General features: G+C 48.2%; 1 protein-coding gene across 1 annotated transcript in view; it reads right to left on the bottom strand.

Annotated features, from left to right (window-relative positions):
• Nucleotides 1-24,756, bottom strand: part of TRPM7 (transient receptor potential cation channel subfamily M member 7) — a 1,269,618-nt gene that overhangs the window by 105,511 nt on the left and 1,139,351 nt on the right. The window contains exon 35 of the mRNA XM_069222535.1: nt 1,383-1,465. Within this exon, the coding sequence (XP_069078636.1) occupies nt 1,383-1,465 (83 nt within the window). The remainder of the gene's footprint in view (nt 1-1,382; nt 1,466-24,756) is intronic.

Below are 24,756 nucleotides of genomic sequence, written 5' to 3'. Positions count from 1 at the left end.
TTCTGCACTCCTCGATGGACTTCACCAAAAGACGCCTTGTCCTGCAGCGGAATCTCTGAAACCTGGGAGGACTGCCTGCCTTCGAAAAATACACAAATCTCCTGTGAGCAGCAGACCTGCTCTCCAAACAACTCTAAGGAAAGGACTCTGCAGCCCTCCGGAACAGCAAAGACTCGACACCTGAAGTCATCACTGCACCTGCCGTCACCGACCCACGTGGGAGTGGATCTCTGGTGCCAGCAAGGTCCCCCAGATGTCTAGAATCCAAGTCCCTGACGACAACTCCTGCCTGAGACCAAAGTATCCCCCAAAAGCGAGTGCTCCTGGACAAGGCAACCCAACGCCAAAGGACACCCTAGCATTTGTTGCCCTTGGAGAAGAGGACCAAAGGTGCACCTACGTCCTTGAGCACCCACGTTTGCAACTTACCTGTTGTTTGTCCAAGACTGGTCCCCCCCAGCCGGAGCCTGCAGCCGAAATAAACGGAGGGCAATCCCAACTGAAATACATCGGGCACCAGACGCATACTGCACTTCTGCACCCGGCCGCACAAGTGCTGCCCGGCGTGATCTGTTGGTGTGGTCCTGACCCTTGCCCAGTACTTACCTTAAGTCTACAAGATTGGTCCCTTGAGTTGTCAATAAGTGATTGTTTGCTGAATGTTTCTTGCTTCCATAGGTTAACAGTGAAAAAATTGCACTGTGTCGATTTTTGTAAATAAAAAGTATTTATAATTGAAAATGTACTTACCTTATAATGAAGTTCTTGTTGTTTAAGGTGTATATGAAAATAAGTGTTACTTTTTTTAATTGGTCTTGGATTTATTCTTTGAGTGTGTGTCTCATTTATTGCCTCTGTGAGTACAACATATGCTTAGCACTACCCTCTGATAAGCCTAACTGAGAGCCGAGAGCCAAGTCGCACAGAGCTTTAGGGACCACTCCCTCAAAGCTTGTGGATTAATGGCCCGGCACTAGGAACATGATTTTGGGTTGTGGTCGCACTCCAGGCATCACAAGCACACAGGGTACAGTACGTCACAGACATCACCTGGTGCCAGGACCCGCAGGGCTTGAATCCGCTCTTGTGACATCTCAACGCATCAGGAGTGTAGACACTAATATCTTCGACAAAAAGTAAAAAAAAGACCAGTCAAAAAAGTGACTGAGGGGTAGCTCTTCTTTGGATCTGTGTTGGCTGGAGCAGAAAGAAAAGAACTGACAGTGTTCCAGGGTGGTGCCTATGTAAGTCCTGCAAGGAATTGGAAGTCTCTATAACAATAACATGTGCATTCATATGAAGAATAAAGTTGCTATCAACAAAGCAGAACTAAAGAATGACAGCATCATTAAAAACAATCAGTAAGACAATTATTAAATTACCTTGGGGTATAAGGGATCGATTTGGGCTTCATTTCATTAAAAGCAAATGTGAGCTTCTGAGCAGCTCTCTGTTGCTGTATTTCCTGTAAAAACGGAAATTAAGTTAATTGTAACAATATCAAATAAGAGTATACATATGTGTATTTTAAGGTCATGTGTATTGTGCATATTTTGGATGAAAGAAGTACAACCTCATCCATATCTCCAAATGGAGAAAATGTCCCCCTCTCACTTTGACCATGCATATGCACCCATTCATCCACCAACCCCACCACAATGTGGATGCACACGTTTTTCCCTCAATAAGTAAACTCTTCATTGAATAGCTTCACCGAGCACTTGCTCACAATATTTTGTTTATCAATATTGGAAGGGTGATGGACTGACCCAGGGCTGCTTTACTTTGGGTAGGAAAGCAGCCTTGGTTTGCAACACCATATTTGTCACATTAAAAAGGAGGTGAAAGGGGGAAAGGGAATTAAGCGCCTGTAACTCACTCATCTGGCATAGCGGAAGTGATAGCAACCAAAACTAGTTTTGAGATTTAACAACTTCACGGTACAAATATTGAGGGGCTCAAATGGAATCCTCATAAGCAACATAAAAACTAAATTAAGGTCTCACTGGGGTACAACAAATGAGGTTACATATAGTCAATCCCTTCAGAAGAAGCATAACAATGAGAAATCTGGCAGACGGAGGACTGCTGACAGTATGGCCAAATAGCCCTTGACAGTGCCTATCACACGTCCGCTCTGGGAAAGGGGGAAGTGCATACTGTACAATCAGTGACAGCTTGCCTTGCAAGGGATCCTTGTCATTGTCAACACACTATGCACCAGATACATACCTGTCCTCTCCTGGTTGCTGGGGGGCTCCCTGGTACTTACCTTTTGAGGTTCTTAGATCCTCCAACTCCCCTCTAATGATTCCACTTCCTTAGATGGGACTGACTTTCACATGGCACTTACTTAGTATATGGTTTGGTCTCCCCACTAGGGCCATCACTATTTCCTATTGGTTTCTATTTGCTATTGCTTTCAATTATAATTACTGACTTCTAATGTGTATATAATAGTGTGTTTACTCACCGCCTCATGAAGTATTGCCTATACAGTATTTTAGTATTTTTGTTACTATAATAAAGTACCTTTATTTTTGTAACACTGTGTGGTTCTTTCATGCGAGTAAGTGCTGTGCGACTAAAGTGGTATTACATAATCTTTGCATGTCTCCTAGATAAGTCTTGGCTACTCATCCACAGCTACCTCTAGAGAGCCCTGCCTTCCTAGATACTGTCTACACCTAACTAATAGGGAATACCTGGACCTGGTATAAGGTGATAACACCATAGATGCTCACCACACACCAGGCCAGCTTCCTACAGGCTCCCCATTCTAAGGTAGAAGCATTGGGCCCTACAGTAGTCACAGTCGGAGGCGGTTTGACGGCCATCCAGCAGCACAGATTCTCCTCGATCTCCAATCAAACCACTTCCATCACAGTGCTGTGGGAGACAAGGATGGAGCCTGATAAGCCTCCACCGTACTGTAGTCATTACCTGCGGATGCGTCACTGCAGGGCCCTCATTTGCGAATGTGTATGGATGACTAGGAGAATGCAAGAAGGACTGGCGCACCTTCCTGAAAAGACGGGACCATTTCCTGGATATCAGTAATCCTTGGAGGTGGACAGAAGGCGCGTATTGATTGTATGAATGGAAGACATTGAGAATGCCATAAGTGAAATTTGGGCTTGCTGACTGAAAAACCCAGGTTGAACAAAAGGGATGCTGTTGACTGCGGTTGACACAAACCACCTCTGTCGATCTGGCTTTGATTAGTCAGCTGTCCAAGTATGGGAAGGTGGGAAGGCCGGACTTTCTTGAGAAGTGCTGCAACTACTGCCACCACCTACGTGAAGACTCGAGGTGCACATGTGTAGCCAAAGGGTAGTACCATAAGTTGGTAGTACGTAGAACCCACCACAAATGGCAAATACTTCTGATGGAATCACAATATAGGAAGTGTGCATCCTGCAGGTCACGCGACACCATTCAGTCTCCAAGCAACACATGAGCCAGGGTCAGCATTTAGTACTTTTCCTCTTTGAGGAAGAAGTTCAATTCCCTGAGGTCAAGGATCAGGCACAGACAGCCATCCTTCTTTGGTACTAGGATGATAACAAGCGTAACATACCAAACTCTTTTCCTGTTCTAGATCTAACTTCACTGCTGCTTCTCTTGGGAGTGCCATCACCTCTTGCTGGTAGCATGGCCACAGGGTGACAGGAGGGTGGATATGGGGTGGAGTCTGAAGGATATGAAGGGTGTAATGCCTTTCTATAATTTGGAAGACCCACTGGACACCCACCCTGCCACAGGCTCAGAGTGGTATTGTGGGCCCTTTCCTCTGTCTCTGCCACAGTATTGTCTAACCAGCGGGACTGGTTGCTGTTGAGTCAGAGTCTAGCATTGCTGTTACTGGCAAAATGAGAATTCGCTTGATAAGCCACACAAATGCCAGGATCAGCAGTAAGCTCTCAAAGGGGGTGGTAGCTGTAGTCCTAGGAGGGGGCACTAGCTTTAGTGGTTTTGAACCGCTACGACACATCAGCTTTCCTGCCTTATGCTGTCCCATCAAAAGGCAGCTCCATCAGATTGGCTTGAACGTCAGGAGAAAAGTTACAAGTTCAGGCAGGTCTCCAGATGGAGATTGCCTGATCCACAGAATCTGCTGTGTCCAGACAGATTTGATAATGTGACAGAAGGCATTCTAGAAACCTTGGATAATCTCTTGTAAATTACTTCTCATGTCCTATGGTTCAAAAGGCACTACCGTTTGTCCTATATACCATAAAATATGTGTGTTAGAAGGCAGCTGGCAGACTAACTTCAGGGCAATGCTCCCCCCTGAGAATGTTTCACCCCCCCCCCCCAGGTCTCCAGGCGCTTTGGTTTTCTCTAAGAAGGTATGGTGCAGAACGTTTCTCCTGATTGACCAGATGAGGAAGAGGCTTGTATTACGGGACTCTCGGACAAAGGATGAATTAAGGGAAGAGGCAGGTCAACCAGAGTGGGGCAACACAACACTTGCCTATTTACCGCCAGGGTAGAAAATGGATTCTCCCATGTCGTCATGCCTGAATCCAGAGTAGCATCACTAGAGGGGAGCCGAGGTTTTGCAGTTGGAACCGCTGGCAAGAAGACCTCTGTGAGGGCATAAGTTTTAAAGTCCACTGTTGACAGTTGCAGATCCAATGTCTCAACAGCCTTTTGCATTTCCTTATGGAAGGAAATCACTTCAAGCAGTGGTGGACCAGTGGCGAAATCCATAGCTAACACCTGGGAAGTGTCTAAAGCACTCACAAAACACAGACCTTGGAGGTCCTGCCCCTTAATCTTCATCACCAGCCTCAATGATTTGTTTTGCGGCATGACTTTCAGGACTGCCGGTGCCGTTGGTTCTGGCATCACAGATGTAGGCGGCGCCACTGAAAATGGAGCCGTCAAAGGCATTGAATGTTGTGGCGTCATCTAACTGAGGGATGGGTCAAAGCAGTGTGGAGCTGGCGCAGGCTAAGATGGCAGGTGCCAAATGGCGTCAGGGCCAGAAGCCTTAAGAACTGGGAGCCAAGGGGTCCCTAACAGCATTGATGCTTTGGCAAAAAAGGAATACATAGCACTTACAAACACTGCTGAGTCTGAAATTCAGGAACTTCGTAAAGGCTGGAGCTGGCATCTGGAACTCAGGATGTCATGGCCCTGACACAGAGGGGCCTATAAAGAAGGGGTCTGGCACTGAGGGAGATCGAGGTCACTCCAGGGCAAAGTCCAGTGGAATCAGCAGAGTAGGGGAGCTTGGAGGAATACCTGGCTCTATATCAACCAGCTTCGACTCCAAGGGCAAAGGTCTTGTGGGAGTGGAGGGGCAATGAGGTGACTTACCCTTGGTGCATTTTTTGTGCTTCTTCCTTTTCCTCCACAAAAGGGGATGGAAGGTGTCCTTGATCGAGGTCTTAAAAATTGCAGACTCCGTTGTTCATTTCAGGCATTAAAAAGCTTCACTTCCAGCTCTTTTATTGACTTCGGTGCTTACAGCGACAAGACTTGCAGGTCCGGGATTCGTTGTTTGAACAGCCCATCAGAATCAGATGGACTAGGGGTCCATAATAGACATCTGTCTCTTGCAATCCCTACAGGATTTAGACCCTTATAAGGGGGTATACATGGTACTGCACAGGAAATTTGTTTTATGTGAAGATACTCTTTAGAAGGAGTCTAGCTCCAGATTTGAGTCTAAGGCATGCAAAAAAGGGCCTGGCATTGTTGGGCTGAGGTGGACACTATATGGCTTTGTGGATGTTAACTTATGTCACTTCCAACTTACGTCACTTCCAGCGTTGTCTGAAGCAAGCGCCCTTTACCACACACTCTAGAACTGACTTTGGTATAACTCCTAACCGGAGGTATATACTTAAATATACTTAAAAGTATACTTAGCAAAAGGTAAGTAAAGGCATAAAATAACACGGGCACTTATCGGGAGACAAACCATTTACTAAAAAAATGGAATGGAAAGAAATCGCTCCCAACCCACACGACCAACCAAGGACCCTTAGGACTGGGGAAGTTGTAAAACCCTAACGGTAAGTAGGTCTGATTACCCAGGCGCCTGTGTGCAGAGAAGTAATCTTGGGTTAGTGTCCATAGGAGAACATGGGGAAGTCACAGTTGGACTTTTTGCATTTTAGGACCCTTCCCAGAGGACCCCAAAAAAACCTGTTGGGACAAGGAAGGTTGGATAGTGCCACCACCCGTGGATACCCAGAACAGTGGAGTACCTACATTAGGGAGCCCAGGTGCATAGGGGTGAAGTCGTGTCAGAACCTCCCGCTGAAGTCAATGGGGATCTCGGTTGTCTAGCTACTCTCGCAACCCGTGGACCAGGTCGATGGAAACCAGGCGTGTATTCCGGAAGAAGAGGACCTAAGGAGAGAGGGGACAAAGTCCAGTCCACCCAGAGGTGCCTAGGCGGTGCAGGAGGGCAATCCCTACCCTTCTCGGTGATGTCTCCTGAAGGACAGTGGGCGAAGAACTGAAGCTGTGGAGTCCAGGCAATGCAGAAGGATCCCAGGAGTCATCCACAAGCTGTCCCACGCTAGTCGTCTGATTACAGAGAGGTCAGTGGTCAGCAGGACCACCAACAAGCCTTGCAAATGTAAAGAAGTGTTATGCGGAGTTTGCAGGAATCCTGGGGACCAGCAAGGTCCACGTGTCCCAGCCTTGACAAGTAGGTTTGGGCCAGCCCTCAGCATGCAGGAGCGCCAGCTGGAATCATTGGAGCCCCCCAAGTAAGACCCTCTGGCAGCACAGACAGGGAGGCCTCAGCAGCACAGCAAAGAGGGATGCCCACGTCGCAGGAGTTGCAAAGAGGACGTCATTCCTGGAGCTTGAGAGTGCTGGAGGCCACGGATTCTTGAAGCAATGGAGGTCTTCGGGCTGAAGAGCCAACAAGCCTTGGCAACAACAAGCATATTTGGTGCACAGGGATTCCAGCGAAGCAGCTCTGGCACGGGACCACAAACTTACCTGTTGCAAGGAAGATAGGCCAGACCTCTGGAGAGCCACAGAATCACCACCTGTGTTGCAGAGCCTTGGAGAGTCCGTGGGACAGCAGGATCAGGAGAGTCACTCCTTCACTCCAAGGGAGATGCCTTCTTGCATGCTTAAGTGCAGGCTGTGTCCCAGTGACTCTGGAGGGTGCATGGCATGGGGTTGCAGAAGTCTGAAGAAAGTAGAAAAAATGTTGCAGCAAGAGCCCTCCTACTGGCTACAGTCATGCTTCTGGTTCCAGCCAAGAAAAAGAACAGTTCGGGTGTCCAGGTTGCAGATATGATTTACAGAGAAGACCTGCAGATGGTTCTTGAAGTCTTGCAGACAAATCTAGGGACCCACCCTCAGGGGAGCCTTTAAGTAACCCAGTAAGGGGTTTGGACAATAACTGCAATGACCCACTTATAAGAGGGGGTTAGGGAGGTCACCCAGCTGGAGAAACTAGCCAGATGCTCCCAGGGACCTCTGCTTATCTTATTTCCAAGATGGCAGAATCAAGTGGCCACCTGGCAGAGCTCTGTTCACCTCCGTAGGGGGACAGTGGTCACTCTCCTGTCCTTTGTGTAGTTTCACACCAGAGCGAAAACCGGGGGTTGCTGGACTGGTGCAACCCGGTTTATGCAATTAGGGCACCAACTGTGACCTTCAAAGCAGTCTGGTGGCACTCAGAGCGACCCCTAGTCTAGAGGCACCTATTTACCTAGGTATTATATACTAGGGAGTTACATGGGTGCATCAGTATGACAATTGTGGGTGTAAAAGTTACCTTATGTAGGAAGTTGGCTCTGTATATACTATTTCAAAGTAAGAAATAGTGTTCACAGAGTCCAAGGGTTCCCCTTAGAGGTAAGATAGTGGCAAAATTAGATAATTCTAATCCTCTATTTTGTGGTAGCATGGACGAGCACTAGGCTTATCAGAGGGTAGTGTTAAGCATTTGTTGTACACACACAGGCAATAAATGAGGAACACACACTCAAAGACTTACTCCAGGCCAATAGGTTTTTATATAGAAAAATATATTTTCTTAGTTTATTTTAAGAACCAGAGGTTCAAGATTTATAGTGAACACATTAAATGTAAGGTACTTCACTTAGATACTTTAGGAACTTTGAATAAAAGCAGTATCATATACAGTCTTTGTAAAAACGGCAATAAGCTATTTTTAAAGTGGACACTGCAAAAATCAACAGTTCCTGGGGGAGGTAAGTAAAGGATAGATTAGGAAGTAGGTAAAACACTTACAAGTCTCAGTTCTGGGGCACAGACAGCCCACCGTTGGGGGTTCAAGGCAACCCAAAAGTTACCACACCAGCAGCTCAGGGCCGATTAGGTGCAGAGGTCAAAGTGGTGCCCAAAACACATAGGCGCCTATGGAGAACAGGGGTGCTCCGGTTCCAGTCTGCCAGCAGGTAAGTACCTGCGTCCTCGGGGAACAGACCAGGGGGGTTTTGTAGAGCACTGGGGGGACACAAGTAGGCACACAAAACACACCCTCAGCGGCACAGGGGTGGCCAGGTGCAGTGTGCAAAGCAGGTGTCGGGTTTCAGGTAGGAAACAATGGAGGGACCCGGGGATCACTAGCGGTGCAGGCGGGCACAGGGGGGCTTCTCGGGACAGCCACCACCTGGGCAAGGCAGAGGGTCGCCTGGGGGTCACTCCTGCACTGAGGTTCGGTTCCTTCAGGTCCTGGGGGCTGCGGGTACAGTGCTGGTTCCAGGCGTCGGGTCCCTTGTTACAGGCAGTCGCGATCAGGGGGAGCCTCTGGATTCTCTCTGCAGGCGTCGCTGTGGGGGCTCAGGGGGGTCATCTTTGGTTACTCATGGCTCGCAGTCGCCAGGAAGTCCTCCCTGTGGTGTTTGTTCTCCGGATCTCGAGCCGGGGGCGTCGGGTGAAGAGTGTGAAGTCTCACGCTTCCGGCGGGAAACGTGCAGTCTTTGAAAGTTGCTTCTTTGTTGCAAAGAAGTAGCTGGTTTTGAACAGGGCCGCAGATCACAGGAGCTTCTTGGTCCATTAGTCCAGGGCAGTCCTCTGAGGTTTCAGAGGTTGCTGGTCCCTGTCGGATGCGTCGCTGGTTGCAGGTTTTCGAAGTTGGGGACAGGCCGGTAGGGCTGGGGCCAAAGCAGTTGTCGTCATCCTCCTTCTCTGCAGGCTTGTAGGTCAGCAGTCCTTTCTTCAGGTTGCATGAATCTGATTTCCTGGGATCTAGCAAGCCCCTAAATACTGAATTTAAGGGTGTGTTTAGGTCTGGGAGGGCAGTAGCCAATGGCTCCTGTCCTTGAGGGTGGCTACACCCTCTTTGTGCCTCCTCCCTGTGGGGATGGGGGCACATCCCTAATCCTATTGGGGGAATCCTCCAAACTCAAGATGGAGGATTTCTAAAGGCAGGGGTCACGTCAGCTCAGGACACCTTAGGTGCTGTCCTGACTGGTGGGTGTTTTTCTCATTATCTCCTCCAGCCTTGCCGCCAAAAGTGGGGCAGGGGCCGGAGGGGTGGGCATCTCCTTGGGGTGCTGTAACAAAAGGGGTGAGACTTTGAGGCTCACCACCAGGTGCTACAGTTCCTGCAGGGGGAGGTGTGAAGCACCTCCACCCAGTACAGGCTTTGTTCCTGGCCACAGAGTGACAAAGGCACTCTCCCCACGTGGCCAGCAACATGTCTGGTGTGTGGCAGGCTGGCAGAAACTGGTCAGCCTACACTAGAAGTCGGATTGCTATTCAGGGGGCATCTCTAATATGCCCTCTGGGTGTATGTTACAATAAATTGCACACTGGCATCAGTGTGCATTTATTGTGCCGAGAAGTTTGATACCAAACTTCCAAGATTTCAGTGTAGCCATTATGGATCTGTGGAGTTCGTGTTGGACAAACTCCCCGACCATATACTCTTATGGCTACCCTGCACTTACAATGTCTAAGGTTTTGCTTAGACACTGTAGGGGCATAGTGCTCATGCACATATGCCCTCACCTGTGGTATAGTACACCCTGCCTTAGGGCTTTAAGGCCTGCTAGAGGGGTGACTTACCTATGCCACAGGCAGTGTGAGGTTGGCATGGCACTCTGAGGGGAGTGCCATGTTGACTTAGTCTTTTTCTCCCCACCAGCACACACAAGCTGTGAGGCAGTGTGCATGTGCTGAGTGAGGGGTCCCCAGGGTGGTGTAAGACATGCTGCAGCCCTTAGAGACCTTCCCTGGCATCAGGGCCCTTGGTACCAGGGGTACCAGTTACAAGGGACTTACCTGAGTGCCGGGGTTGTGCCAATTGTGGAGACAAAGGTACAGTTTAGGGAAAGAACACTGGTGCTGGGGCCTGGTTAGCAGGGTCCCAGCACACTTTCAATCAAAACTTAGCATCAGCAAAGGCAAACAGTTAGGGGCTAACCATGCCAAAGAGCCATTTCCTTACACCTTACAACTACATTTAGGGGAGAGAGCACTGACAGTGGGGTCCTGGTAAACAGGATCCCAGTGTACTACAGTCTAAACACACGGACACCAGACAAAAAGTGGGGGTATCTATGCCAGAATTGTGCTACTTTCCTACAAGCATTTTGAACAACTTCTTGAGCAAGAGACTGAAGGACCAATGATCTGGGATATGGCAAAGGTCGTTGTCCTTTTTGGGCACCAGAAAGTAGCAGGAACAACAACTACTTCTGGCACAGAGACCCTTTCTATGGCTCCCTTTGGTAAGAGAGATGCATCCTTCTTGCTAAGAAATGCCAAGTTATCCTCTGTGATCTAATAGTAGGATGGTGGCATGGATGGAGGGGGCAGTCTCTAAGGGGTAGCCCCTTCAGACTATTTGCAAAACTCACCTGTCTGAAATGATGGATTGCCAGCAGAGCAGGGGGTGGCCGATCCTGCCTACGACTGGCCCATGGTGGGGAATCCTCAAACTATGAAGGTTTGAAGGCAGCTACAGACGGAGACTGCGGACAGGCCAGATCGCTGGCTCCCTGATCCATAAGAGTGGTGGATCCCATGTCCAAGGCCACGCAGACGTTTGGCTGCATGCCTCACAGTGGTCGGAAGGGAATGGACGCGGCTGGCCACCCTTGAGAAGGGAGAGAGGCTGCCCGGAGAACCTGGCTTCAGCATGAGAATCCTTGAAGCACTCAATTGCTGAGTCAGCTTTCTTTCCAAAGAGATGGGTGCCATCGAAGGGCATGTCCACAAGATTGCTTTGGACAACCCCCGCCTCCTAAAAGCCAGATGTCTTCAAACAGGTGGGGCGCCTAAGGGCCACTGTTGATCCAATTGCTCTGCCCAGTGAGTCAGTCATGTCCAGACCACGTCGGATCGTGAAATTTGCTGCATCTCTCCCATCAGTAGTGCTTGGGAAAGTACAGTCTGAGCCTCCTCCGAGAACTGCGGCACCACTTATGCAACCATATCATACAGAGTGGGTTCATGGACTGCAATGCCAGGCTGGCGGAAGAAAACATCTTCCCAAAGTGTGTCCAGCCTCTTGGATTACGTATCTTGGGGGGGCGGGTCAGAAGGGAACGTGCCCTTGAAGGTGGAGGCTTGGATAACCAAGCTCTCAGGGGTGGTGTGTTGCATCAGGAAACCTGAGACAGCGGGTGGTGGTGGTGGTTCACAGGAGTCCCTGTGCTGTGCTTGGACCAGGTACCCAGAAGGACATCTGTAAGCGCTTCATTAACGGGAAGTGGAGGTTCAGAATATAAAGCCCCAGGCTGAAGCACCTCTGTCAAGCAGTTAGTCCTGACTGCCACTGAAGGCAGCTCAAGGTCCAGGACCTCGCCTGCTCTGCGCACTAACTCAGAATATGAAGCACCCTATTGCATAGCTACGACAGGAGGAGAGAGCATGCCAGTATCCGATGAGGTATCTATTCCACTGGCCTCACCCACGTCCGTACTCCAGTTCATGGAGTCCTGGAGCTGGTATTCTAGAGGATCCAGCTACCCCTCCCTTCCCTTACCGTAACCTAACCCATGGTAACAAGGATCAGGATCCGAGATAGAAGGCACGCCTCTATCAGCCCTGGGGTCGGCATTGTATGACACCTATCCGGCTCCGTGTCGGAGTAGGCAATTAGGATGAGAGCAGCGCCAGGAATGTTGACATCAGTGCCTGTGCCAGGAAGGTCAAGGTGGTACGAACAGCACAGGTCCAGATACAGCAAGGGAGTCATGGGTGCCCCTCGGAGCTAAGGCTAAAGCGGCTGGCGCGGAACCCGAAGGGGCCCCTTCCGGCTCTGCGGGGCTAGAGGAAGGAAGAGTCTAAAAGCGTTATTTTAGAGGTCACAGTAGTAGAAGGAGGTTTGGAATGAGTAAGAGTGGAGGCAGAGGATGTACAGAGAGATATTAGGGTGAGAGAGTTGTGCATTAAAGAGAATTAAAGGTTTTTTTTTTTTACCAACTACAGTAGGAGTAAAATAATATATTGATACATAAGTACATAGAAAGAGCATACATATGTAAGGAAGAGAATATCAAGAATTAAAGCAGCATTTTATAAACTCAGACTTTAAAGTGTTGCTGTACTTTAAGCTAATTTATTTGTGAATTTTTATAACTATTAACTTTTTTAATTTGATATTTTCCTCAGTATTTAAATAGTGAAGCATTTTTAGGAAAACAGTTATACTATAGACAGACTGTGACATAAATAAAACAGAGACAAATAAGCAACTATTTAACATATATGAAAGCTATGATGTGACCTATATACATGTGAAGCATAGAGAGTGTGTGTGTGTGTGTGTATATATATATATATATATATATATATATATATATATATATATATGGAAAATGTCACTTACCCAGTGTACATCTGTTTGTGGCATGAGACACTGCAGATTCACATGCTTTGCACATCCCGCCATCTAGTGTTGGGCTCGGAGTGTTACAAGTTGTTTTTCTTCGAAGAAGTCTTTTCGAGTCACGAGATTGAGGGACTCCTCCCCTTTCGGCTCCATTGCGCATGGGCGTCGACTCCATTTTAGATTGTTTTCCCCGCAGAGGGTGAGGTAGGAGTTGTGTATTATAGTAATAGTGCCCATGCAATGGAGTAAATATGTATGTACATAATGTGGTTTAAAGTGATATATTTACAAATGTACAAATGTTCAAGATCAACTTCGAAACGGCTACAGGCTCCCGGGGAGGCGGGTGGGCGCATGTGAATCTGCAGCGTCTCATGCCACAAACAGATGTACACTGGGTAAGTGACATTTTCCGTTCGATGGCATGTGTTGCTGCAGATACACATGCTTTGCATAGACTAGTAAGCAGTTATCTCCCCAGAAGCGGTGGCTCAGCCTGTAGGAATTGAAGTTGTTTGAAATAAAGTTCATAGTACTGCTTGTCCCTACTGTGGCTTGTTGTGTTGTTAACACATCCACGCAGTAATGTTTGGTGAATGTATGAGGCGTAGACCATGTGGCTGCCTTACATATTTCAGTCATTGGAATGTTTCCTAGAAAGGCCATAGTAGCACCTTTCTTCCTAGTTGAATGTGCCTTTGGTGTTATAGGCAGTTCTATTTTTGCTTTGAGATAACAGGTTTGAATACATTTAACTATCCATCTGGCAATGCCTTGTTTGGATATTGGATTTCCTGTATGAGGTTTTTGAAAAGCAACAAACAGTTGTTTTGTTTTCCGTATTTGTTTTGTTCTATCAATGTAGTACATTAAAGCTCTTTTGATGTCTAATGTATGTAGTGCTCTTTCAGCTACAGAATCTGGTTCTGGAAAGAACACTGGTAGTTCTACTGTTTGATTTAAGTGAAACAGTGATATGACTTTTGGTAAGAACTTTGGATTAGTTCGTAAAACTACTTTATGCTTGTGCATCTGAATAAAGGGTTCTTGTATGGTAAATGCCTGTATTTCACTTACTCTTCTTACAGATGTGATGGCAATGAGAAACACTACTTTCCATGTTAAATAATGTATCTCACATGAGTGCATGGGTTCAAAAGGTGGACCCATGAGTCGTGTTAAGACAATGTTAAGGTTCCACGAAAGAACTGGTGGCGTTCTTGGTGGAATAATTCTCTTTAGGCCCTCCATAAATGCTTTTATGACTGGGATCCTAAATAATGAAGTTGAGTGCGTAATTTGCAGATAAGCTGAAATTGCGGTAAGATGTATTTTAATGGATGAAAAAGCTAGTTTTGACTTTTGTAAATGCAGTAAGTAGCTTACGATGTCTTTAGCAGATGCGTGTAATGGCTGAATTTGATTATTATGGCAATAATAAACAAATCTTTTCCACTTATTTGCATAGCAATGTCTTGTGGTTGGTTTCCTTGCTTGTTTTATGACCTCCATACATTCCTGTGTAAGGTCTAGATGTCCGAATTCTAAGACTTCAGGAGCCAAATTGCTAGATTCAGTGATGCTGGATTTGGATGCCTGATCTGTTGTTTGTGTGGAGTTAACAGATCTGGTCTGTTTGGAAGCTTGATATGAGGCACTACTGAGAGGTCTAGTAGTGTTGTGTACCAAGGTTGTCTTGCCCAGGTTGGTGCTATTAGTATGAGTTTGAGTTTGTTTTGACTCAATTTGTTTACTAGATACAGAAGGAGTGGGAGAGGGGGGAAAAGCGTATGCAAATATCCCTGACCAGCTCATCCATAACGCATTGCCCTGAGATTGATCTTGTGGGTACCTGGATGCGAAGTTTTGGCATTTTGCGTTTTGTTGCAAATAGGTCTATTTGTGGTGTTCCCCATCTTTGGAAGTAAGTGTTTAGTATTTGGGGGTGAATCTCCCATTCGTGGATCTGTTAGTGATCCCGAGAGAGATTGTCTGCTAACTGATTCTGAATCCCTGGAATAAACTGCGCTATTAGGCGAATGTGGTTGTGAATCGCCCAATGCCATATTCTCTGTGCCAGCAGACACAACTGTGTCGAGTGTGTTCCTCCCTGTTTGTTCAGATAATACATCGTTGTCATGTTGTCTGTTTTGACAAGAATGTGTTTGTGGCTTATTATGGGTTGAAATGCCTTCAACGCTAGAAATACTGCCAGTAGTTCTAAGTGATTTATGTGAAACTGTCTCTGCTGAGTGTCCCATTGTCCTTGGATGCTGTGTTGATTGAGGTGTGCTCCCCACCCTATCATGGAGGCATCTGTTGTTATTACGTATTGAGGCACTGGGTCTTGGAAAGGCCACCCTTGGTTTAAATTTATATTGTTCCACCATTGAAGCGAGGTGTATGTTTGGCGGTCTATCAACACTAGATCTAGAAGTTGACCCTGTTCCTGTGACCATTGTGATGCTAGGCACTGTTGTAAGGGCCGCATGTGCAACCTTGCGTTTGGGACAATGGCTATGCATGAGGACATCATGCCTAGTAGTTTCATCACCATCTTGACTTGTATCTTTTGTTTTGGATACATGGCCTGTATTACATTGTGAAATGCCTGTACCCTTTGTGGACTTGGAGTGGCAATCCCTTTTGTTGTGTTGATTGTCGCCCCTAAGTATTGCTGTGTTTGACACGCCTGAAGGTGTGACTTTGTGTAGTTGAGTGAGAAACCTAGTTTGTGGAGGGTTTCTATGACGTACTTTGTGTGTTGTGAACACCGTTCTTGCGTGTTGGTTTTGATTAACCAATCGTCTAGGTACGGGAACACATGTATTTGCTGCCTCCTGATATGTGCAGCCACTACTGCCAGGCATTTTGTAAAAACTCTTGGCGCAGTTGTGATCCCGAATGGCAACACTTTGAATTGGTAATGTACCCCTTGGAATACAAACCTTAAGTACTTTCTGTGTGAAGGATGTATCGGTATATGGAAGTATGCATGCTTTAGGTCTATTGTTGTCATGTTGTCTTGTTGTTTGAGAAATGGGATTACGTCCTGTAATGTCACCATGTGAAAGTGATCTGATTTGATGTAGGTATTTAATGTTCTGAGATCTAATATAGGTCTTAGAGTTTTGTCTTTTTTGGGTATGAGAAAGTACAGGGATTAAACTCCTGTTCCTCTCTGATGAATTGGTACTAGTTCTATTGCATTTTTTTGTAACAACGCTTGGACCTCTAGTTCTAGAAGATCCATGTGTTGTTTTGACATATTGTGTGTTTTCGGTGGGACATTTGGAGGGAATTTGAGAAATTCTATGCAATAACCATGCTGGATAATTGCTAGGACCCAAGTGTCAGTTGTTATTTCCTCCCAATGTTTGTAGAACTTGGTTAGTCTCCCCTCCACAGGTGTTATGTGTTGGGGATTTGTGACATTGAAGTCACTGCTTGTTTTGAGGAGTTTTGGGACTTTGGAACTTCCCTCTACTCTTTTGGAATTGGCCCCCTCTATATTGTCCCCGAAAACTTCCCCGCTGATATTGACTCTGATAAGTGGTCATTGTTTGTGAGGTTGTGGGTTCTGTGCTTTGTCCTCAAAACCCCCCTCGAAACTGTGTTTTACGAAATGTGCCTCTGCTCTGTGGGGAGTAGAGTGCGCCCATGGCTTTGGCCGTATCAGTGTCCTTTTTAAGTTTTTCGATAGCAGTGTCCACCTCCGGCCCAAACAACTGCTGTCTGTTAAATGGCATATTCAGCACAGCTTGTTGTATTTCCGGCTTGAATCCTGATGTACGCAGCCATGCGTGTCTCCTTATGGTCACTGCTGTATTTACTGTCCTAGCAGCTGTATCTGCTGCATCCATTGCCAAGCGTATCTGATTGTTCGAGATACTCTGTCCTTCCTCCACCACCTGTTGTGCCCTTTTTTGGAACTCTTTGGGCAAGTGTTCAATTAAATGTTGCATTTCATCCCAATGAGCCCTATCATATCTCGCCAGCAATGCCTGTGAGTTGGCAATGCGCCATTGGTTGGCCGCTTGTGCTGCAACCCTTTTCCCCGCAGCGTCGAACTTGCGACTCTCCTTTTCTGGAGGTGGTGTGTCTCCCGAGGTGTGTGAGTTTGCTCTCTTGCGAGCTGCCCCTACTACCACAGAGTCTGGTGTTAATTGCTGCGTGATATATACAGGGTCTGTTGGCGGTGGCTTGTATTTCTTCTCCACCCTTGGAGTTATGGCCCTGCCCTTGACAGGCTCCTGAAACACCTGTTTGGAGTATTTTAGCATTCCAGGTAGCATAGGGAGACTTAAGTATTGGCTATGTGTGGATGATATTGGGTTAAATAAAAAGTCATCCTCAATAGGCTCTGCATGCAGGGTGACATTATGAAACGCAGCTGCCCTTGACCCCACCTGTGTGTAGGCTGTACTGTCCTCAGGTGGCGACGGTCTCGCTGGATAACAGTCTGGGCTGTTATCTGATACTGGCGCATCATAAAGATCCCATGCGTCGGGATCATCCTGACTCATTCCAGTATGAGTTGGGGACTGCATTAGTGATGGAGTGGCTACCGGTCATGTGTGCGTTGAGCGTGATGGAGATGGTGGCGGGGTTACTTGTCTTGCCACCTTGGCCTGTGGCTGCTTGTATTTTTCTTGAAAGGCAAGTGTTCTTTTCATCCTAACTGGGGGAAGAGTACTTATCTTCCCTGTGTCCTTTTGGATGTGGAGCCTTCTCTGAGTGTAGTCTGGCTCCATTGACTCTAGTTCTTGTCCGAACCTATGTCCTTGCATTTGTGAGGACAGTCCCTGTTCCTCTGTGTAGGAACTTGTTTTCGGTTCCGAGGCCGGATGTTTCGGAATGGAAACTTTTTCAGCAGTCTTTTTCGGCTCTGACAACACTTTTGAAATTTTCGGCGTTCCGGTCTCTCGATGCCGACTCGTTTCGGTGCCGCCCTCTCGGTGCCGAACTTGCTCTGACCCGCTGTCTCGGGGTAGAGTCAGCTCTGTAGTGGTATCTCGACCGGAGTCGGATGTCTTCGACACATGCGTGCCCTTTTTCGGTGCCGATGATCGGTCACCTATTTTTCGGGTTAAGCCATGGCCTGCTGGCGGTGGCGTCCCCTGGGCTTTAGTGGTCTTTCCGTGAGTTTTGTGTGTCGACGTCTTACTCGCGCCGACGCCATCTGTAGTCTTCTCGCTTTTCATGTCTTCCTCGACCGAAACGCTCGTCAGGCTTCACAAGTATCTTCTTTGTGTTCTGGAGACAAACACAAGTTACAGACCAGATGCTGATCTGTATAAGGATAGTTGTTGTGACATTTGGGGCAGAAGCGGAATGGGGTCCGTTCCATTAGCCTTGAAGAGACATGTGGTCGGGCCGACCAGGCCCCGACGGGGGATCGAAAACCCCGAAGGGCCACCGGAGCTCTTCAAAATTCGGTGTAGATCTGTTGTAACTAACCTGATACCGAACGCAAACAATACCGGCGAATTTTCTGAGATTCTAACTATCTTTCCGAACCGAAACGCGGAGCGAAAAGGAACACGTCCGAACCCGATGGCGGAAATAAAACAATCTAAGATGGAGTCGACGCCCATGCGCAATGGAGCCGAAAGGGGAGGAGTCCCTCGATCTCGTCACTCGAAAAGACTTCTTTGATGAAAAAACAACTTGTAACACTCCGAGCCCAACACTAGATGGCGGGATGTGCAAAGCATGTGTATCTGCAGCTACACATGCCATCAAACATATATATATCCTACTGGCAGTTGTATTATAGTTAGGACCTAGTTTCCATAGGAAAACAATTTTTTGTCTTGGATATCTTTGGCACTGTTTAACAAATCTTCATGAAATTTTCCCAAAAAGTGTCTCCTTGGGTCTTGGGGTATATGGATAGTTTCAGGGTGATCCTTCATATGGGGGGTGAAAAAGATGGGGGGGGGGGGGGGTGGGGGGGATCTAAAAAAGTGTGAGTCCGATGCTAATTCCCCATAGAGATTTCAGACAACTGCAGCCCAAACTGCTGAACAGAATTACAACAAATTTGGCACCAAGGTAGCTCTTGGTCCAGAAAGCATCCTTTTTGTTAGTTGGTGCAATTCCGTCCAGTAGTTTGAGATATTAAAGGGAATCCAAATTAGTAAATCTGGGAGGAGCCTAAGCACAGATCTCATGGTGAGATCTGATTGGCTGTCAGCACTTCAATTAGAAAGTGATGGCAGCCATCTTGGGACCAATGAGCAACCCACTGAAGTACAAGTTACTTACCTTCGGTAACAAAATATCTGGTAGAGACATATTCTAGTTGCAGATTCCTTACCTTAGAATTTCCCCCAAGCATCAGACTGGATCTAGATATATTTCTTCAAGCAATACCCTTGAGCGTCGGTAGGTGGCGTTGGTCGACTACGCGGGTGTCGTAGTCGCCGTGATGATGTTGGGAGTAGTATATAGACGCCGCCTTCGCGCAGTGACGTCAGTTTATTTTAACAATGCGAACGCGCAGAGCTGCTCCGAACACTGAGATTGGTGCGCCAGAGCTAAAGACCTGAAAGGGTAATCCTTGTCCCTAGAAATCAGTTCGCAAGCGGGGAGGATGAGTGGGCGGTAAGGAATCTGCAACTAGAATATGTCGCTACCAGATATTTCGTTACCGAAGATAAGTAACTTGTACATCTGATAGACACTTCTAGTTGCAGATTCCTTACCTTAGAATAGATACCCAAGCAATGCCATCCTCGGAGGTGGGCTGCGAATCAAGATCATACTAGGAAGTCCTGCAGGATGAACGACCAAAGCAGCCGTCCCGATGGACCTGACTGTCCAGGCAGTACTGTTTAGCAAATGTGTGCAAGGATGCCCACATAGCTGCCTGGCAGATATCCAGGACAGGAACTCCGCGTGCTAACGCAGTGGAAGCAGCAGTTGCTCTGGTGGAATAAGAACGCAAGCCCTCAGGGGGTTGCTTCTTGGCTAAAGCTTAGCACATTTTGATGCTAAGAAGCACCCATCGAGAGATGGTATGCTTTTGCACCACATTCCCTTTTTTGGCACCCACATACCCGACAAAGAGTTGATCGTCCGACCAGAAATCTTTAGTACGATTAAGATGGAACGCCAACTCTCTTTTTGGGGCCAGACGGTGAAGTCTCTCCTCCTCATGAGAAGGATGTGGGGGTGCATAGAAAGTAGGCAGGGTGATGGACTGGCCTGCATGAAAAGGCGTAACAACCTTTGGAAGGAAGCCTCAGTGCGCAACACCACTTTGTCAGGGTGCACAGACAAGTATGGAGGTTTAGACGAAAGGGCTTGAAGATCACTCACCCTGCGAGCAGAGGTGATGGCAACAAGAAAGACAGTTTTGAAGGTGAGGAGCCGCAAGGGACAATTGTGCATCGGCTCAAAGGGAGTACACATTAAAAAACTAAGGACAAGATTGAGGTCCCACTGAGGCATGATAAATGGAGGGGGAGGAAAGAAATGGGTGAGGCCTTTTAGGAATCTACTCACAATAGGAGATTTAAAAAGTGAGGGCTGATCAGGTAACCTAAGGAAGGCCGAAATGGCAGATAAATACCCTTTAAGAGTGCCCAAAGCTGAGCCCTGCTGGGCCAAAGAAAGAATGAACAGAAGAACCTCAGATAGAGGGGCAGAGAGTAGATCAACAGATTTGTTGGTGCACCATACCACAAATGTATTCCAACGACAGGCGTATACAGTTTTGGTGGAGGTTCGCCTGGCTGCCAAGATAACACTGAAGACTTCGGGCGGAAGAATAAAAGTCGTAAACTTGTGCTGCTCAATCTCCACGCATAAGGTGGAAGTTGGACAGGTTCGGGTGAAGGACTGCCCCTCATTGCTGCGACAGAAGATCCACCCGAAGAGGCAGTCTGAGTGGAGGATCAATGGAAATGCTAAATAGCTCTGGATACCAGACTCTCCGTGCCGAGTCCTGAGCCACCAAGATGACTTGGGCTCGGTCGTTCCTGATCTTGTTGAGAACTCTGCGAAGAAGTGGTATAGGCGGAAAGGCATAAAGGAGGTGAGAGTTCCACTGGAGCCGAAAAGCATCTCCGAGCGAGTGCCGCCTTGGAAACTCCAACGCGCAAAACAGCTGACACTGCGCGTTCTCTGCGGAAGCGAACAGATCTAACCAAGGCTCTCCCCACTGCAGAAAGAGACCTTGTGCCACCTCCGGATGGAGACGTCATTCATGATTGGCTGTGCATCGATGGCTGAGTTTGTCCGCTCTGGAGGTGACAGACCCACATGATGTTGAACCACCAGGGTAATGCCTTGATGTTCAGGCCATGTCCACCGGCGTAGTGCCTCCAGACAAAGGGTCCAGGACCCTACTCCGCCCTGTTTGTTGCAGTACCACATGGTGGTAGTATTGTCCGTGAACACCTGCACTACTTTCCCTTTGAGAGAGGGAAGAAATGCTTTTAACGCAAGCCTGATCGCCCGGAGCTCCAGAAGACTGATATGGAGCCCAGACTCCACTGGAGACCAGAGGCCTCTGATCTTCGCCTCTCCCATGTGGCTGGCCCAACTGAGAAGTGACGCATCTGTCACTATTGATAAATCTGGTTGGGGAAGAGAGAGGGATCTGCTGTGGACGCAGTGCGGATTCGAAAGCCACCACTGCAGATCTTTCGCAGTCCCCTCTGAGATCTGGACCATGTCGGAGAGATTCCCCTGATGCTGCGCCCACTGGAACTTCAAGTCCCACTGCAGAGCCCGCTTATGTCACCTGGCATGTGTTACTAGCAGGATGCAAGAGGCCATGAGGCCCAGCAGCCTCAGAGTCAGTCTCACCGAAACCCAAGACTGAGGCAGAAATATTCCGAATCATAGCCTGAATGTTTCGGACTCGCTTTTCGGGAGGATAAGCCCGAAACTGCACTGTGTCCAGAACAGCTCAGATGAAGGGGAGAATCTGAGAAGGAGTCAGGTGTGACTCCTGCATGTTTACATTGAAACCTAATGAATGCAGGAGGTTCACCGTGGTCTGGAGGTGGGGAAAACAGCCTGGAGCGAGCTCCCCTTCAACAGCCAGTTGTCAAGGTAGTAGAAGACTGAAACCCCTAGCCTGCGCAGAGAAGCTGCGACCACTGCCATCACTTTCGGGAACACCCGAGGGATGCTGGTAAGGCCAAAGGGAAGCACGGTAAACTGAGAGTGCTGGTGACCTACCACGAACTACAAGTAACGTCTGTGGGCAGACAGGACAGGAATATGAAAATAGGCTTCCTGCAAGTCCAAAGATACCATCCAGTCTCCAGGGTCCAGGGTAGAAAGGGCCTGAGCTAAAGTGATCATTTTGAACTTCTCCTTCCTGAGGAAAAGATTGAGGGCCCGGATGTCTAGGATAGGATGAAGGCCCTTGTCCTTTCTGGGCACCCTAAAGTAGCGGAAATAACAACCACAACCTACTTCTGGCACAGGAACCCTCCCTATAGTTCATTTTGCCAAGAGAGCCATAACCACCTTGTATAGAAGTGCCAAATGATCCTTCATCATGTAACCCTAGGATGGTGGCATGGTAGGAGGGGTAGTCTCGAAGAGGAGGGAGTAGCCCTTTCAGATTATTTGCAAAATCCACTTGTCCATCATGATGGATTCCCCAGTGGGGCAGGTGATAGAGGATCCTGCCTCCAACTGGTACGGGATGGAGCGATGGACTAGGAAGGTTTGGAGGCTGCAGCGGGGGCGGACTGTTGGATCCCTGAGTCACAAGCATGTGGTATCCTGAATCCATGGCCACGCAGAGGCCAGCGGTCCGCCCAGTCAGCCCCTGCTGCCTCCCTGATCCACAAGCATGTGGTATCCTGAATCCACAGCCACGCAAAGGCTGTGCGGCACGCACAGCTTGGTGGCTGGAGGGGAATGGACACGGTTGGGTGTCCCTTCCCTAGCCACAAAAGGGGCAAAAAACATACTGTGGGGGTGAGGAGCAGCTGCAAGGCCAAGGGACCAAGCTGTAACCCAGGACTCATTAAAGTGCTTGAATACTGAGTCTGCTTTGTCTCCGACGTGATGGGTGCCATCGAAGGGCATGTCCATGAGTGATGTCTGGACATCCACCAAAAAGCCAGATGTCCTCAAAGCTTGGTGCTGTAAGGCCACAGTCGAAAGAACCAGTCTGCCCAGTGAGTCAGTTGTGTCCAGCACAAAACATGGTTAACTTGGCTGCATCCCTCCCGTCAGGAACAGCTTAGGAGTGAACAGCCCGGGCTTCCTCCGGGACCTGCGGCAGCACCCACTCAAATGTATCTCATAGAGTATGGGAAGTATGGGAATGGCGGCCCAAAAGGCAAGCGGTGTTCACAGACTGCAATGCGAGACTGGAAGAAGAGAACATTTTCTTCTCAAGCTGAGCCAGTCTCTTTGATTCCCTAACAGGGGGTGCGAAAGGGAATTCGTCCAAAGAAGGAGAAGCCTGAATGACCAGACTCTCAGGGTGTTGGGTTAGGAATTTAGGGTCTGTAGGAAAGTACCCTCTTTCATGGCATGGTTACCCACATTTTCCTGTTGTCAGTGTGTTTGACTATGTCCATTGAGATCCTGCTAACCAGGACCCCAGTGGTTATGCTCTCTCCCTTAAAACTTGTTAACTGTACCTTTTTTACCCATATTTTGGAATACTGGTCCCCCCCCTGTAAGTCCCTAGTATATGATACCCAGGGCATTGGGGTACCAGGGGATCCAGATGGGATACAGCATGCATCATGCCACCCATGGGGAGCCCATGCAAGCTTTTCTGCAGGCCTGCCAGGTCACTGCACAAGGTCATTGTAAGTCACCCCTATGGCAGGCCCTCCTAGCCTAGAGGGTAGGGTGCAAGTATCTGTGTGTGAGGGCACCCCTGCACTAGCAGAGGTGCACCCATACACTCCAGTTCCATTTTCCTGGACTTCGTGAGTGCACGGACGCCATTTTATGCATGTACTGGACATAGGTCACTACCCATGTCCAGCTACATAATGGTAACTCCGAACCTAGGCATGTTTGGTATCAAACATGTCGGAATCATACTCCAATACTGTTGCAAGCACTGGGAGTATGATCCCACGCACTCTGGGGGCTCCTTAGAGGACCCCCAGCATTGCTACCACCAGTCTTCTAGGGTTTTCCCGGCAGCCCAAGCTGCTGCCACCCCTCAAACAGGTTTCTGCCCTCCTGATGCTTGATCTGATCAAGCTCAAGAAGGCAGAACAAAGGATTTCCTTTGGGAGAGGGAGGTAACACCCTCTCCCTTTTGGAAATAGGTGTAACTGGCTTGGGAAGGGTAGCCTCCCCAAGCCACTGGTATGCTTTGAAGGGCACATTTGGTGCCCTCCTTGCATAAACCAGTCCACAATGGTTCAGGGACCCGTAGTCCCTGCTCTGGCGCGAAACTGGACAATGGAAAGGGGAGTGACTACTCCCCTGTCCATCACCACCACAGGGGTGGTGCCTAGAGCTCCTCCAGAAGGTCCCTGGGTTCTGCCATCTTGAATCCAAGGTTAGCAGGGACCTTTGGAAGCATATGAGTGACCAGGCCAGGCAGTTGACGTCAGAGCCCCCTCCTGATTGGTGGTTACCTGGTTAGGTGACCAATCCCCTTTCAGGGCTTTTTAGGGTCTTTCTCTTGGGTGGGTCCTCAGATTCAGCTTGCAAGATTACAGCAGGACTCCTCTGCAACCTTACTTCTACTAGCCACTGGAACCGTGACTGGACTCTCCAGGAAATGCCAATCTACATCCACGAAGAAGACTCTTCCTGGAACATTCTTTCCACAGCTCCTTCCAGCTTCTGCAACATTTCCCTGGCTGTGCATTCTTTGAGGGTGGCAAGGCTTCAGTCTGCACGAGAAGAAGAGTAAATCTCCCTTGTGAAGGAGTCACTCCCCTGCATTCGCAGGCACCTACTGCAACAACGACCGGCTGCATGGATTCTCTCACATCCTGAGCTGC

This window comes from Pleurodeles waltl, chromosome 3_1 (genome assembly GCF_031143425.1).
Source record: "Pleurodeles waltl isolate 20211129_DDA chromosome 3_1, aPleWal1.hap1.20221129, whole genome shotgun sequence".
NCBI classification, from domain to species: domain Eukaryota; kingdom Metazoa; phylum Chordata; class Amphibia; order Caudata; family Salamandridae; genus Pleurodeles; species Pleurodeles waltl.
This window is presented reverse-complemented; position numbering and strand designations above follow the sequence as displayed.